General features: G+C 36.3%; 1 protein-coding gene across 2 annotated transcripts in view; it reads right to left on the bottom strand.

The window, feature by feature from the left end:
* TENM1 (teneurin transmembrane protein 1) overlaps positions 1–14,800 on the bottom strand; it is a 604,771-nt gene extending 589,971 nt beyond the window's left edge. For both annotated transcript variants that reach the window (XM_023198891.1, XM_023198892.1), the window contains exon 1: positions 14,521–14,800. In XM_023198891.1, coding sequence (XP_023054659.1) covers positions 14,521–14,737 — 217 coding nt within the window. In that variant the 5' untranslated portion in view covers positions 14,738–14,800. The remainder of the gene's footprint in view (positions 1–14,520) is intronic.
* Between the last annotated feature and the right edge of the window lie 435 nt (positions 14,801–15,235).

Here is a 15,235-nt window from a genome sequence, read left to right as displayed (position 1 = left end):
AAAAATTTTGTTAAACCTGTTTCCACTATTGCTCTATTTCTATACCGTTAAGTTACAGAGCAAGGGCATGGGAACTTAAAATCCTCAACAAAGTCAGACTGGCTGGTGTGGAGATAGGATTCTCCCTTATTCCTAGGTATAAAGTTCCAATTTATTGTGTTATTTACAATGACACAACTTACTAGATCCTAAGTATGAGGAGGAAATCTCTCTCTGAAAATGGCTGAAACTGGCAATCTGTGTGTTAAAAGCATCTGTGAAAGGATTTGACAATTGGGAATAATTCTTGTGTCCTGGCACTTTTCAGAATGATTTATGTATACAATTTCCATTGATCCTCAGCACCACAGTAAAGAAACATCCTCACTTTACAAAAGTGGAAACAATACGTTGTAAAAGTTATCTCATTATATATATATATTTGTGTGTGTGTGTGTGTATATATGTATGTGTATATATATATAAACTGTTGAGCACTTACTATATGGCAGGGTTTATAAAAGTAAATAAGGTGTAGTTCCTGACCTCAATAAGTTTACAGTCTAGGTGGAGAAACAAACAAGCCAGTAACAATTCATGGTGATTAGTGCTATAGTAGTAATAAGTACAGACTGCTGTAGGAGTATACAGCAGGAGCATCCACCCAAGATGGCACGGCACCAAGGCATGCTTTCCAGAGCAAGCAGTTTCTAGGTAGAGACTCTAATGGAGACACACAGGCTGAGAAGAACCTAGCCAGGTAAAAAATTAGAGAATAATCCCATTACAAATTGATCCACTTCATTGTTCCTTCCCCTAGAGGGGAAGAATGGGTTTGGAACAGTGCTTCCGTCAGAGACGAGAGCTGATGCAAATGTACCCAGGAGTATAGCCAAATTTGGATCAATAGGAATAATTTTATCAGATCCAAAAATATAAAAGAAATAAGGGATCACGCCTTTAAGATTGGTAGTGGTATAGTTGAATGGCATGTACCATGAAGTAGGTTTAGTATTTTATTGAGGCTTGTTGGTTTTTAACATAGCGTAGAGGAGTCTTAGTGCTGTAGTAAAGAATTTGGTTTGTAGTGCATAGGATAATGAAGAGTAGGCTCCAAAGGCACCACTGATGGAGAAACAGTGGCCTCAGGGGAAAGCCATGCTTGAGGCACATTGAAAAGTGAGAGGAGCCATATGAGAGGGTTGCAGGGGAAAGGGGGCCCAAGGCTTCATTTATTCAACTCAATTCATTAATTTATTCAGGAAATATTTCCTAAGCACTTATTCTGTGATGATACTGTGCTAGGCTATTAAGTAAAAGAGTAATTTGAACCCAAATTGCTATTAGTTCAGTATTCTTTCTATTATACCATCATGAATAATTAAGCAACAAATACATCAAAACAAAGACAATCAACTTTTTAATTCAATTTACTAAATATTTGTCAAACACTTGACCTATTAGGTGCAAAATATTGCACTGTATCAAAGTGTCTCCTTACTGGTTAATGGTTGTTGGTTATACTCCATGCTCTCTAAGGGAAAAGGAGCAGTGGAATTTTAGTAAAATGTGCTTAGTAGTAAACATTGTCAAACACTAGAAAATGGAAGAAATTTCCTGATGCCTTCAAAATCAGTAATCAACAAATATGTATTGAATACATCTTTTGGAAACAGTGATTGCTGAGTTGAACTCTGGTGAGACTTAAGTTTATGTAGAATGAAGGTTTATGTAGAATTATAATAATGTAGGCAGTAAAAAATCAACACACTATCACAAAAGCTTGGTGATAGGGCTGAAATAGAATCAAATTTTATGTAATTTTTAGCGGGGTAGGCTTAGTGTGGTCCTTCCTGAAAGGTATGTTCTCTCAAGGTCCTTGACAGCCTTGTGATTCAGTTTTAAGTGCTATGAACTTTGGTTCCGAACCTGAGTAATAAAAACTGCATAATTGTTTTCCTTTTATAGTTCTCATGTTTTAAAGCTTTATTTTAGCAAAAGTGCCCGTGTTTTACCAAAAAAAGACTATGAAAAGTCTTTAGTTTAGTTTGTTAAAAGGCAACTTTCTCAAGACACTCTTGTTGAATTCGGATGTCATGTAAGATTATAAATTCCACTGTGACAGACTTCACAGTACTCTTACGAAGGCACAATTCTAACAACATAGGCTTCAGACTTTATATAGAAATGTACATTTCAATCCCACAGTACATAAATACATGCAAATAAAAGTTTCAAATATACATTTTGAATCATCTTATTAGTACAGTGCAACTACAATTAATAAAAAATCACAAAATAAAAAGTAGCCTTGTTCAATTGGAATATCTACATTTCCATTTACCCAGTGGTTGGCATTGATAAGAATGAAACAAATATCAAGAATACAAAGCCACCTCCAAGCTTTTAGGTTCTCTTCATTTCTACATTGAGGTCATTCTTCAATGGCTTCTATATCTCTAGTCTATTGCAATGAAAGTGGAAGCAACTGACCAGAATAAAATCCTTCCGTGTATACAAACAATGTTTTAAACCAATTCCACATCCAAATGCAATTCTACAAACCAAGGAGTGGTATAAAGAAGACACATGTATTTTAGAAAGCCTTTAGCCAATAAATTTTAGACTAACTCTTGTTAACTGCAAAGGGTTATGAACTTGGACTTCAGTTGTGTAATTATTTTATCTAAACTTGATTTTTGTTATGACAAAACATCATTTACTAAAACTACCACATAATTTTCCATGAACAGTTAAAAAATATATATATATATAAAACAATCAATGTGACAAATATTCTAATTTGAGTCTCTTTCCAACTTAATTTACCAAAAGAAAGTGCTGTTATACATTTAATAAATGAATTTGTTCAATAAATATTCACTGAATACATATTATGTGCCAAATACTGTTCCAAGGTCTAAAGTAAATTATAAAAACATGGTGGCAGAATGATGGTACAGCCAGCCCACTTCTACTTTTAAGTTAAATTGATCAGGTATGTTCCCTGGTCCATTGGCCAGATGCTTTGGAACTACCAATCATAATGCAGGTTTGAAAGAACACACTGACTAAACATCTTGGCTGTGTGTTATGGTTAGAATGCTTCAGAAATCAGCTTGATTGTCCTCTATCCAAGAGGTAGTCTGAAGGACACCAATGAGAAACATAAAGCTTGCCAACCACTAACACTTGACAAGCATACCTGGGGCTTAGGGTATGTGGGATGGGAAGCTGCAGGAGAAAAAGGAGCATAAGCATCAATGTATGAATGTTAGTTGCTGCTCCATATAATGTCTCCTCTGTTTTGCCTCTCCATTATCATATACTAGTACATCTTGCTTAAGAAAATGCAATCAATAGAAAAAAATTAGAGAACAATCCCATTACAAATTGATCAACTTCACTGTTCCTTATATATGGGGTGTGTGTATGCATCTGATTATTAAATATATGACAAATATATATATTTATATATACGTATACATATAAAACGTACAATAAAATTCTGCATTTCTTGTGACCATCTCATTTATCAAAACCACAGATTACTTTTTTCCAGTTAGTGAAGGCAATTTTTGACCATATTTATTGATTAATTTGAAACACATTAGCATTCAGCCTGGTTGTATGTCAATGTGAGAATTTTTTAAGTGTTCTTGAAACTTTGGACTTGAACCATTAATGAGAAGACAACACTGGACTTTAGCAGTGAAGCCTTATAAATATCTCAGTTGAAGCTTGAGAAATAAATCTTAACTCAAACCTTTAAATTTCATGAAAGGTTTGGCCATGTCCTTATTAATTTTTTTGCCTTTGAGCTTATTTCTAACTGCTTTCTTCCATGACATAAAAGACACAAAGGGTCATGTCCTCTAACAGTTAGACTCTAGAGTAATATAACTAAGTACTTTATGTGTCACAAGAATGATTGGCACCAAAATAGCACTGCATATGGCTCAGTTTATACTGGCGGGACAGAGGAATCCTCATCTTCTGGTATAAAGGCTTCAAATGAGAATATTGTCAAGGTTTCAAGGGATTCAAAGTTTATTTTCAGTCACCTTTAGACCCTTTCAGAATTATAATGAGAAAAAAAGTGTTGAAAATAAATAGGACTTATTTGTATATGGAGCCAGTTCTGTATCACAGATGACCAAAAAAGCAGAATAATAGTTTTCTGACAGGATGATTTCCTGACAGGACATGTTGGCATACCTCACTGGTATGCCTTTGCAGATATTTAAAACTGCTTTTGACTGTTAATATGAAATATTGCTACATTTCAAAATGCCATTTCTGGATCCTCCTCAAATCCTTGTAATAAAAGAGAAGCAGCATGTAATTTGGATATAGTTCCAATCAATCCTATGAACTGAAACCCTCCGAGGTTCCCTGTCATCTATTGAATCAAATCCATGCCTTTTCACTTCACTCTTTAGGTTTAGCAACTGATTCCTTCTGTATTTTACTAACTTTCCTTTTACATCATTCTTGAACAGTCCCTCTACTTCAGCCATGTTATCCATTGTGTTAGCCATGATATCTATTCAGATTATCTTACTGACCCTTGTCTCTGCCTCTTTGTGTTAATTATATAATAAATGGGCCCTAAAGTGTTAAAAGGAAAAAAAAGACAAAGCCCTTTTTCCAAGTCTTCACAGTCCCACGAATATGTATCCCCTTTGATCCTGCCCAGTAGCTGAAGCAATTTAAAAGGAGGAATAAAATTATGTACCCCCCAAAACCAGTTGCTTTGTTTCTCAGGGGACAGTCATCTATGTGACACTTAGCCAAGGAGTCAGTCTTTGCCTTCTGCTATTATGTAGATCCTCAAAAGAAATACACAATTCCATTTGGTAAAGAGTTATTTAAGAAGAAAACACTAGAATCAATTCTCATACTATGGTACAGTTTTTAATCTAGATTTAGGAAGAAGCATTAAAGGGTTGAATACAGCATTGAGCAAAGTGGGCTCAGAGATAGACCATAGAAATAGAATGAATGTGCAGAGACAAGAGCTATTTTCAGACTGAGACCAAAAAGTCATGTAGCCTCAGAAACAACAAGACAAAAGAATTTTGAAACTGACCTAGCTATTCTTAGCTAAAGAATATCCACCAAGAGATGTGATGGTCAAAGGTAAAATTACATTTGTGTAATATGTATGTAGCTAGCTATAATTGTATATTGTTTCATAAAGCTAATTTAAGAATATATGTATAGCAAATTATTTAAATCAAATTTAGCCCTACTAGGTGACTCCTGCCATTTGGTAATAAATTGGTATCTAGGAAGTGATAGACTGTCACTGACTGTGGTTACCTACACTCCTAGCTAACTGATGAAGGGGAAAGAGGGAGTTTTACAGAAATGATGACCTTCAAAAAGATGCTTGAAGGGGCAACATCTACACTGCACCACTATAAACCTCCCTCCTCCATTTATCCACTTTTCTGGCTCCTTTCCCTTCTGCAATACTGGGTTCCAGACTTACCTGTACAATATATACATTCATACTCATCAGCAAATTTTGTAAAATCATTTATATGAAGGAATGTGTTGTATAAATGTTTATAAAAGGAAATGTTACCTCTCTTGTTAGAAACAAAACCCAGACCATCTGTGATTTTGGCACTAAGTGGAAAACTTCCTAGTTGATGGTGACAGTAGTAAATCAAGATGATATAATGGCAAGGGAGGGTGAAATACAGGGGCAGTTTACTGCTTGGTTGCCTTCCACCACCATGATAATTATCTTTACATCATAGGGTTGCAATAAGGACTAAATAAAAAACATATGCAAGTTCAGTTAGCAGAGTACTTGGCACATAGTGGTCAACAATATTTATTGTCATTAATGTTCCCACATCTCCATCTATAGTTCCACCTCGCCTGAGCTCTAGATAGGCATGTGCAATTCTGTTTTGGCCTCATCAAAAACTTCTCTCACTACTCATCTGAAGCCTTTGACTTGATTCACACTTTCAGAACATAACTTTGTCTCTTATTTTTCTTGGGTGAGACCATCAAGTCATAAACTACTTTAACTTCTCGCCACCACATTTTGTAATTTACTTCCTGTCTTAGAGGATGCAGTGAACGTTCCCCTTTCAAAGCCTTTCCTTCCAACTGAGATGCAGAAATATTCTCCAATTGAGCCTTATGGCACTAAATACGTCTACAGTCACTTGCACTCACCCTTCAAATCCTTGTGAGTTGACATCTTTCTCTAATATTATTGAAACTGCTTATTTTTAAGGCAGTGGATCCCTATCTTGGATGCACATTGACATCCCCTGAGGAGATTTTTTTTAAATGCCTGAGTTCCACCAACTGGAAATTCTAATTTAATTGGTCTGGGGAACAGTCTTGGAACTGAGGTTTGTAAAACTCCCCAGATGATTTTAATGTCCAGTCAAAGTGGACAATCTCTAGTCTAAAGTCAGCAATGACCTTCTAAACTGCCTGTTTTACTGTCTTTATTTGACAATATTAGTCATATCTTCCTGCTGAAAAGTCTTCTCCTTTGGCTTATGTGATACTCATTCTTCTTCGTTCTTCTATGACATATCAAGACCACTTCATTGCTTCTGCCCACTATTTTAAATTCAGTGCTTCTCAGGGTATCATAATTGGCTCTCATTATTTCTGATAGTATGTATTTTCACTGGTCATCTCTTCTACTCCTGTAGTTTCATAGACTAGAACCACCTATTTCTATTTCTGAGAAAAATGGCATTGGGATTTTGATAGGGATTACATTGAATCTATTGATCACTTTGGGTAATATGGACATTTTAGCAATATTACATGTTTCCAAATACATGCATAAACACATACAACACACACACACACACTGACACCATTTCTTTAAATTGATCTAAATTTACAGTTATCTGTCTATAGTAGCTATGACAGTAGGCTCTAATTTCAGACTGCCTGGGTTCCAATGCTAGTTCTATCACTTACCACCTCTGTAATATTGGGCAAATTACTTAGCATCTCTGTGCTTATTTTATTCATTGTAAAATGGGTATAATAATGATCCCAACCTTATATCATTGCTGGGAAGATTAAATAACATAATCCATTTAAAGTGCCTTACTTCTTGTCTGTTGCTGAATAAATGTTATATATTTCTCTCATAATCAATGTTGCCATGCCCTAGGCAGAATACATGGCATGGTTCTAGCTTCTAGACCTCCATGATACTTGACATATACCACTATTATGACACCAATCATATTGCATCACTATTGCTGATTGACATGTACCTTCCAAACTGTGCTATGAATTTTTTGAGGGCAAAGATTGCTTCTTCCTCACCTATAATCTTCAGAGTTTAACAAAGAACTTTGCACAGATAAGCAGACCAAAGTCTAGAAATAGGTTTTGTCCCTTTTCAACTCTAATTGATTGACAATGCTTGTGTGAAATGCTGTTTTGAAAGGGATGTGAGGCTGAAGCTGGTCTCAACAGGGGAAAGAGCATCATGATTAATTAGGGATGTCTTCCACGGGACAAATAGAGGGAGCAGTGGCACAAGTGTCATGGATATTCCATTCCAGTTTTAGATGCTGTGTAAGTAAATACTTATTGAATGAATTTTCATGAACAAATGTTACTAGTTGAAAGACATGAGCCAGTTGGAGTTATTGTTAAATAATTTGGCTAATTTCTCTTGTAGTCTAAGTTCTTTCAGAGCAGTCATTATAGATTTTATGCTAGAAACTTGTGACAACTAGAATCATAGCATGCTCACAGCAGAGAATTCATTAAATGTGATCAAATTCTGCTGAAATTTTCATTTTATAGGTTTTGCTACGTTAATATTACACCTGCCATCTGTGATCTTTGTCATGTAAATACAGATCCTGAGATTAAGAGTTCTTTCAAGGATTTTGTAGGAACTGATATCTAAATTGTCTACATATAAGCAGACAATCATTTAAACTACTGCTAAATGCTTGATATAAGGATAGAGAAATGCAGTTTTCAAATTTTGAGGGCAAAGACTGCACAGGTGGCAGTGCTGCTTAAGCATTTTCTGCTGTGGGATGAAGTGGCTTATCATACTGGGGCAAAAAGAGAGAAAATCTTAATCACCAGGGTATATTTATTTCAAGATTAACTTCATTTACCTAGCACAGTACCTGGTACATAGTTTACATTAAATGAATGTTGATGCATAAGTGTATAAATGAACGAATGGACGGATGGATAGATGGATGGATGAATGGATAGATGGATGGATGCATGAATGGATGACAGATAAACTTTGCTTCCATATAATATTGGCTAACAAAAATTGGCAGTTTGGGCTGGGCATGGTGGCTCACGCGTTAATCCCAGCACTTTGGGAGGCCGAGTTGGGTGGATCACTTGAGGTCAGGAGTTCGAGACTAGCCTGGCCAAAATGGTGAAACTTCATACTTATTAAAAATACAAAAATTAGCAAGGTGTGGTGGCACACGCCTGTAATCTCAACCACTCAGGAGGCTGAGGCAGGAGAATCGCTTGAATCTGGGAGGTGGAGGTTGCAGTGAGCTGAGATCATGCCACTGCACTCCAGCCTGGGTGACAAAACTCCATCTCAAAAAAAAAAAAAAAAAAAAAAAAAAGGCAGTTTAAATTTTTTTCCACCAGATGGCAACAATGTGAGATATAGGTTTAGGTTGTAATCTTGAAGAGAAAAGCAAGCAACCAACCAACCAAACAAAAATGCTATTCAGAGAAAAAGAAGCATCAAAAGAACAGATTTAGATGGCAGAAATGAAATGTTTGTGTCATCTGTAATACCTTAGGAGTCTATGATCCTGTGAGACTTGTATCAGGTCCTCAACATACTTTCTTTTTATGCATGGATGACTTCTCATTCATAATTACTTTGTAGTAAAATGGGGATATTCAAAAACTAATCTTATCTATATAAAAGTATTGGTCAATTCACATAACTAAAATTATTACCCTTGATATATATATATCCATGCATTTATATTTTCATTTTAAATACTAATTTCTTAGTTAATTGATGCCTCCCTTGGATGTGAGGCTGCTTGGGAACAATAGCTAGCCTGTGTGCCTCTAGGAAATCTTTCCCTGCTATTCAACCTGCCAAAAATCATATGAAATAAGCCTGCCTAGGGCTCATTCATCCTGTTAGCAAAGAATTATGAATAATATTATATTAGTGTCCATCCCTTAATTCAAAAGCTTTTGAAAAATAAGAAATTCAGTTTTAGAGTCCAGCATTCCACATATACATGGAGTAGGGTGCTGTTGCTTTGGAAAATAAAGATAATATGAACATATCTTCAGATGGTATAGAGTATTTTCTCTTATTAATACTTCTCAAAACAAGTCTTCAATTGGATAAAACATTAACTTCCCTAAAAAGTGGAAATAAGCAGACTCAGGAATATTTCATAGTAAATTACATAGCATATCATCTGTCCTTTTCTAATGATAATCAGAATGAAAACGCGTTTAACCTCCTCATAAACGCTTGGTCACTGGAGGCTGACAAGGTTGTTGAAGAAAACGAAGGGAAACTAAACATTTTTTGAATTCCTAAAGATCATCACTCTCCTGATGGCAATCAATACTTATCACAACCTCCTGACATAGGTATGGAAGACAGTGTGGTATAGTGAAGAATGGGGGCTTTAGAGCCATAGACTTGATTTCTGATTCTAACTCTCACCTCTCCTTTAGCTGTGCAACCTCTGGCAAGTTATGTCTCCCCAAGTCTTAGTTATCTCATCTGTAAACTGGGGATAATAGCGCATACCTCATCCATCAGGTGTTTATGAGGAACAAATGTAAAGCACCTTGCAGAGTGCTAGAATAGAATAGGTACAATTCCAAATTTGTCATTATTATTGTGATGATGGTGATGATGATGAAGTCAATTTTGCAGAAGAAAAAACAGATTCAGACCTGAAGTATCTTGCTTAAGTTTACATAGCCAGTAAACTTAAAAGGCATCTAGCACCATACCTGGCACCATAGCAGGTGCCAATCAACATTTTGCTTGCATTCCTCCTTCCTGATCTAAAATTCAATAATTTTTTGAGATCTTATTCCTTTAAAATAATGGGTTAGGCTCAACTTTACCTTGGTTGATGCAAGATTCAACCACTGACATACATTTGCAAAAAATAAAAGCATTTTTTTTTCTGACTCACAGGTAGTAATACATGGACTAAGACAATAAAGAGGATTCCAGGTCTTACAAAAAAGATGATAATTAGGCCCGCCATTTTGCCTAACATAGGACAAGTCATTTCTCCTTCAAAGGGGTACATATTTTCCCTCCTAGGTGTCTCTACCGATTGGCAGTCAGTGGCAGATGAGGTACTGTTTCCAGACTTTTAGCTCCCGGATCTGTATACTTTATTTTATATAAGTCAGTGCACTGAAGGATGGTGCTGGCTAAAAATATAAATTGGTTCAAAATGTGTTTATGTCAGTTCATGGATGATAGATTCAGGTTTTTGTCCTTGGCCTTTTTCTAGTCTCAACCTTCTACACACTCTCCCTGGGTAATCTCATCCATCCCCCAGCATCTCTATTCTGAGACACTGATGAGCTCAAATCTACTTATAACGACAGCCCAGATCTGTTCTGAATCCTAGACACACATTTCCAATCGCTGATGGGAAAAGCTACCTGGATGTCATACCAGCATCTTAAACTTAACATGTCTGAAAAGAAACTCATCTTCTTCCCTTCCAAACCTACTCCTCCTGCTGTGTTCCTTCTCTTGGTAAATTAATTACTATTCTCTCAGTTTCCCAAACTTAAAACTTTAGAGTCATCCTTGACTCTGTTATTTCTTTCAACCTCAACGGGTAATCAATTATGAGGTTCTATCAATTTGAACACATTTATATCTCTTGAGTGTGTCTCTTCATCTCCACAGACATTGTTTGGACCTCTAACGCGATTCTTAGCTCTGGCCTCATTCAGTGGCCTCATAGATTTTTCTCCTTGCATCCCATTATTTCCAGTTGCAATCAATCTTCTACACTGCTGCCTACACTTCTACAATTCGCCTGTATACACTTCTTATCCAAAAAATTACAATTCATCATGAAATTCTCCACTAACTGAAAGCTTTCTTTTTCAATGCTTAAAGGAAATTTTAAAAAATCTCCTAAATTGGGCATGCGAGACTTCACAATCTGGCTCCAACATACCTTGCTCTAGTCATATGGAATGTTTCACCATTACAGGCCTTCTTCAGAGCTTTATACTTTGCACTTGCTTATCTGCTTTCTAGGAACGTCCTTCTGGTAAACTTTTATTCAAATTCTAATTTAGATCAATCAAATATCACCTTTCTATGTACTCTGATTCCTCTAAAGAAGTTAATTGTTTCATTCTGTGTACTTCCACAGCACCTTTTTTTTTTAATATGTAAAAGCACTTCATAAATTTAATTGCAATAACATGTTTTGAGTGTCTATTTTCTCCACTGCATTATAAGTTTCCTGCAAGCAGTACTCTCCATCCTCAGCATTGGCTTCAAGGTCTGACACATATTAATTGGTAAATAAAAGCTTATTGAATAAAAATAATCCATTGAAAGGAAGTTAGAATGACATCATGGAGACAAACTCCCCTCACCCCAAATTCCTTTTGATGAAACTGCACAGAGACAAAATCTGAGGCTGGCCAACTCTTTATACTGACTCAGCATAAAATTGCTTATGTTTTTAGAACTGTCACCAGAATGCATTCTTATTTCTACCCACAATATATTAGGTCAACCACTCTACATCCTAAACACACAACCCATAAATCACAATTGCAAATTCATCTTCTGTAAAGATAAACTTACAGATAAGTATTTTAATGAGAATTAGGCATTTCCTAAAGCCAAAAATATTTCCATAGGAAATCATTTCCCAATTGTCAGGCAGAAGAAGAAAATTATTTTAGAACAAATTTACATGCTATTAACTGAAAAAAATAGGAAATATTAAAATGAATTCCTTGAAAAGAAAGATGTAAAACTTTTACCAATTATGTTAAGGGATGAAAATGAGTAATATAGTTAACATCACAAATATTTAATGTATATTTAAGTGTTAGAATGAATATCTTAAATTTTGGCTCAATTTAAGGTTGTTTTTACAATGTAAGATTCCGGTACTAATTAGAGTACTGTAATTTTCATTTGTGATAACTGCATTTGACATGGCAATATTTAAAGAGTAGTTTTCAATGCATGATACGCACTTACATTTCAGTTGATAGCAACTAATTCCTTAAATGAAACAATTATAAAGCATATATTATACGCAAAGTTTTATGGAAAATAGAGATGTCTTGATCCCCACCTTCATTGAGTATACAGTCTAGGGAAATATATACAACCATAAGAAGAGGTTAAAAAGAGGCCGGGCGTGGTGGCTCACGCCTGTAATCCCAGCACTTTGGGAGGCCGAGGTGGGCAGATCATATGAGGCCAGAAGTTTGAGAACAGCCTGGCCAATATGGTGAAACCCCATCTCTACTAAAAATACGAAAACATTAGCCAGGCATGGTGGCGCGTACCTGAAATCCCAGCTACTCAGGAGGCTGAGGCATGAGAATCACTTGAGCCTAGGAGGCAGAGGTTGCAGTGAGCCAAGATCATGCTACTGCAATCCAGCCTGGGCAACAGAGTGAGACTCTGTCAAAGAAAAAAAAAAAAAAGGTAAAAAGAATGTATTCTCAAAGTTCACAGAGGAAGATCACCTACACAGTGAAACAGTGATGATGTTGGGGGTGATGGTGAGGCAAGGATTTAGTGGGAAAGGATGCTTGTAAGCTAGGCCTTGAAAGACAGTTGAATATGGATAAAGAGAGATAGCAGCGAATTGTATACCAAGAAAGATGTAACAACACAGCAAAGGGATTGAAAAGGGATGAGGTGAGATCCTGGTAGACCAGTTAAGGAAGAAATAGCAATCTAGGTTAGATATAATGAGAGTAATGATCATGAGAATGGAGAGGAGAAAACGGATTTGAGACATGTAGAGATTAACTCTGCTGGATGAAGAAACTGATTAGATACAGTAAGTATGTGTGGTTGACTGGGTGAATGGGAGCATCATTAACAGATGTAGGTGATACAAGGAAGATGAGTGGGATTAGGAATGTTAAGATGATTGCTTCTACTTTAGAAAGATTGGTTTAGAGGTGTCAGTGTATTATTCGTTTGGAAATGCCGGGGAGGTTAACTGAAAATTTAGGACTAGAGTTTAGGAAGGAGGTTAGGTCTGAAGAGAAATATTTGAAAGTCACTCAAATAGATGTGATCATTGAAGCCATGTGAGTAAAATATTTCGGGGTTCAAGCAGTAATCTTTAATCTTGAGCAGGAATCAGAATCCCCTGGGGGTTTATTAAACCACAAATGGGTCCCACCCCCAAGGTTTCTGACTCAATATGTCTAGAGTGGGGCTGGAGAATTTACATTCTAAAAATATTCTCAAGTTTTGCTGATGTTGTTAGTCAAGTCCATACTTGGAGGACCTAGAAAATTAAGTCTATTGCTTTTTTTTCTCAGCATTAACTTATTCATAAAAAAAGATAACTTGTGCCATCCGGGCGCGGTGGCTCATGCCTATGATCCCAGCACATTCGGAGGCTGAGGTGGGTGGATCACGAGGTCAGGAGTTTGAGACCAGCCTGACCAACATGGTGAAACTCCATCTCTATTAAAAATACAAAATGTAGCTGAGCGTGGTGGGGCGCACCCAGCTATTCAGGTGGCTGAGGCAGGAGAATCGCTTGAACTCGGGAGGTGGAAGTTGCAGTAAGCCGAGTTTGCGCCATTGCACTCCAGACTGGGCAACGGAGTGAGACTCTGTCTCAAAACAAGACAAAACAAAACAAAACAAAAAAACAAAAAACCTTGTGCCAATGTCAGTATCTTCTGCGTCATTAAAATAGTGTCTAACACAGTTTATCTATCAGTTGGAACAGGAAATCATATTTCTAATAGTTTTTTTGTTAGAAACTGTCTTGTCAATCCATAATTGAGGAACTAAGGCTGCCCAAAGAATATTGTTACTTTCCTTTCAGTCTTGGCTGCACAATGTTTCTACATTCTGGTAATAGACTTTCTGGAACCCTGTTTGGTGGTCTCCACTAACCTGCTAGCTTTGTCAGCAGCCAAATATTTATTTGAGACTTTTGTCCCATATAAGCAATGGCTTGAAAAGCATTTAGTTGTTTACTTTTCATCTTACTATAAATTATTTATCCTTCAGTGTATAAATGGCTATTTGTAGGATTAGACAAATTTTGAATGTTCTGATAAGAGGACTGCAGCATCCAAATTCATGCATAATCCGTAAAAAGCACATATAACCTACAACCTCATTTGGGTTGGCATATGAAATAGATTCTCCGAGCATATATAAGCCATGCGAATTATTAACCAGTTAACATTAGCAAATTTATTTTTGAAACAAAAGTTTATGCACACAAGCATTCTCTAATGAGAAATAATATTAGTTATAAAGATACGACAAAAACATACCTTGAGCAGATTTTTCTACTTCTTTCTTCTTTCTACTCTGGCTATTGTAATTCATCCTCAGCTCCTGGTTATACTCGTGCAGGGTTTCCCTGGAGTTGTATGACTGTCTTGGTTTTCTTCCATCTTCACTCTCATCAGAAGAACTGGTGTAAGCTAGATCCATTTCATGCTTGACTTTTGATAGAGGCTGGTAGGGTTTGCAGTCAGTTTGCTCCATCTCTGATTAAGCAAGCTCAGTTTCATGAAAAAAGGATGAGGAAGTCCTTTAATGCAAGCAGTCCTGGAAGAGAAAGGGAAAAACACAAGCCTTCTTAGATTTATCTTTTTGTGAGGAAATGCGTCTGGCAGATTAACGATTGGTCCTGATAATACTATCAAAGGAGAGAAGTAAAAGACAAACTAGATGACATGAAGCTAGCCGCAGGCAATAATAACACTCTGTGTTACATGCATACATTGTCAAGCATTAAGGATTAAGCTGGAGGTTGCAGCATCAGAAAATACTCAAGGTAAAAGAGAGACAGCCTTCAAAAATATTTGTATTGGAATTCAAATAGAGGACAACGTTGTTCTGTGGTGTGTCTGTTTTTAATGTTAAAATCAGTGGTTAGATTAAAAAATGTTATCGGATTTGAAAGTGGTGAGGAATACAAAGATTAACCCAGCACATCCCACATTTGAAGTGAAAACTGGTAAGAGACCTACATTCAGAAAG

Source organism: Piliocolobus tephrosceles, chromosome 12 (genome assembly GCF_002776525.5).
Source record: "Piliocolobus tephrosceles isolate RC106 chromosome 12, ASM277652v3, whole genome shotgun sequence".
Classification (NCBI taxonomy): Eukaryota; Metazoa; Chordata; class Mammalia; order Primates; family Cercopithecidae; genus Piliocolobus; species Piliocolobus tephrosceles.
Note: the sequence above shows the minus strand (reverse complement) of the source record. Positions and strands in the feature narration are given on the sequence as shown.